A 1,473-nucleotide genomic window follows, 5' to 3' on the forward strand; every position below is an offset into this window, starting at 1 on the left:
TCTACACGTTTAATTTTCACTTTATCTGAGGACAAACATCTTCGGAGCAGAGAACTAATCTGATGTTTGACGGAAACATGTTCATTGGTCTGTCGCTCACAAAAAGCTAGATATCTGAGCTCCACAGCATCTACACACCTAGTCCTAAGGTTCTTTGATGAGCCATGGATACCTGCAGCTCCTCCAGAGCTCTGCCAGCGGCTGTGCACAGCAATGCGTCTGTATAGGATCAGCTTCACTCTCCTTATCTTCAGATTAAACAGCCTGGGAAGCTGTTTTAAACCCAAACTTCTCCAATAAAGTTGTCTGGAGACCTTCTGAGGTCTCCACAGGATGGATGGAGTCGATATCCAGAGCTGGACTACCTACTAATCAGATGCTAACTTCATTGTATATGATTGTACTTAAGGGGCGGGATGTAAAGGCACTCTACACTATTAATATTTCTATTTTTACAAAATTTAAAAACCAAGAACTCTTTTTATTCTCCCTTTTATGCTCCATTGTGTCAGTCGACCATATAAAATATCTCTAAGCTTGAAGCTGAAAGTCCTAAACTGTGAAAAAGAAGAGAGAAGGCAGAGTAAACATCTGTTAAAGGGATGCCTCCATAAACCTGAGATGCTTCCATGCATGAAGCTCCCAGATCCTCCTTAGGTCAGGGAGGGAGGAGGCGACACACGTGGCCTGCAGCTCCAAAGGAGGGCCTGTCATTTCCCTGCCTGTGAACGCCATCATCATGCAGCAAACCAGCACTTACTGCTGCAAAACATCATGTTTCTTTGGCTTATTATAGAGCTGAAGAAAAACACCAACTTCCTGCTATGAAACACTTTTCTTTGTCGGGGTTTGATTTTGTTTTGCTGGTTTATTTAATCAGAAAAGAAGCTGCAAAATTCTGTAAACATTTGAAATGTAAGTTTTCCTCATTTCTCCAGCTGCTTTTTTACCCTGTTTCCTCCCCTGCTCCTCCTTGTCCTCCAGCGTGGAACGATGCCGCTCTTTCTTCCTCTTCCTCTTCTCTCTGGTGCCTTTCTCTGGGGGCTCATCAGGTTGTTCGGGAGGGGCTTCTGTTGCTGAGGGCTCTGGGGACCAGAGGCAGAGATAAAAACAGGGGTGGGGTCACAGTAAGATTAGCTAAAGCTGCTTGCAGGTCAGAATATGAAAGGAAAAAGTGAAAAAAGGCTTTACTTTGCTGTTATTAAATAAACAATCTATCTTAGATAAGCAGCAGTTACGGCCTATTTACCCACAGAAAAAACAAACATTCTCTGTTTTATCTTTTGAATCTTTTTTCTGCTACTTGCTGCAGTTTTTACCAAACGTCTAACAGATCACATCCACTGATGTCAGCCCAAACTGGAAAAGAAACGTTGGTTACAAACCCGACTTTGTAACCCAGCTGATTGTTGATTTTTTAACCTAAAGGTTTTTTAAAGTGTTGATTTTTAAAGGAATATAAATGTAGCCGTT

The 1,473-nt window shown here is 42.1% G+C and overlaps 1 protein-coding gene across 1 annotated transcript in view; it reads right to left on the bottom strand.

The window, feature by feature from the left end:
- Positions 1 to 1,473, bottom strand: part of LOC107103667 (collagen alpha-1(XIV) chain-like) — a 67,073-nt gene that overhangs the window by 46,237 nt on the left and 19,363 nt on the right. The window contains exon 6 of the mRNA XM_015403457.1: positions 951 to 1,085. Coding sequence (XP_015258943.1) covers positions 951 to 1,085 — 135 coding nt within the window. The remainder of the gene's footprint in view (positions 1 to 950; positions 1,086 to 1,473) is intronic.

Source organism: Cyprinodon variegatus, unplaced genomic scaffold (assembly GCF_000732505.1).
Source record: "Cyprinodon variegatus isolate N-32 unplaced genomic scaffold, C_variegatus-1.0 Scaffold1501, whole genome shotgun sequence".
Taxonomy (NCBI): domain Eukaryota; kingdom Metazoa; phylum Chordata; class Actinopteri; order Cyprinodontiformes; family Cyprinodontidae; genus Cyprinodon; species Cyprinodon variegatus.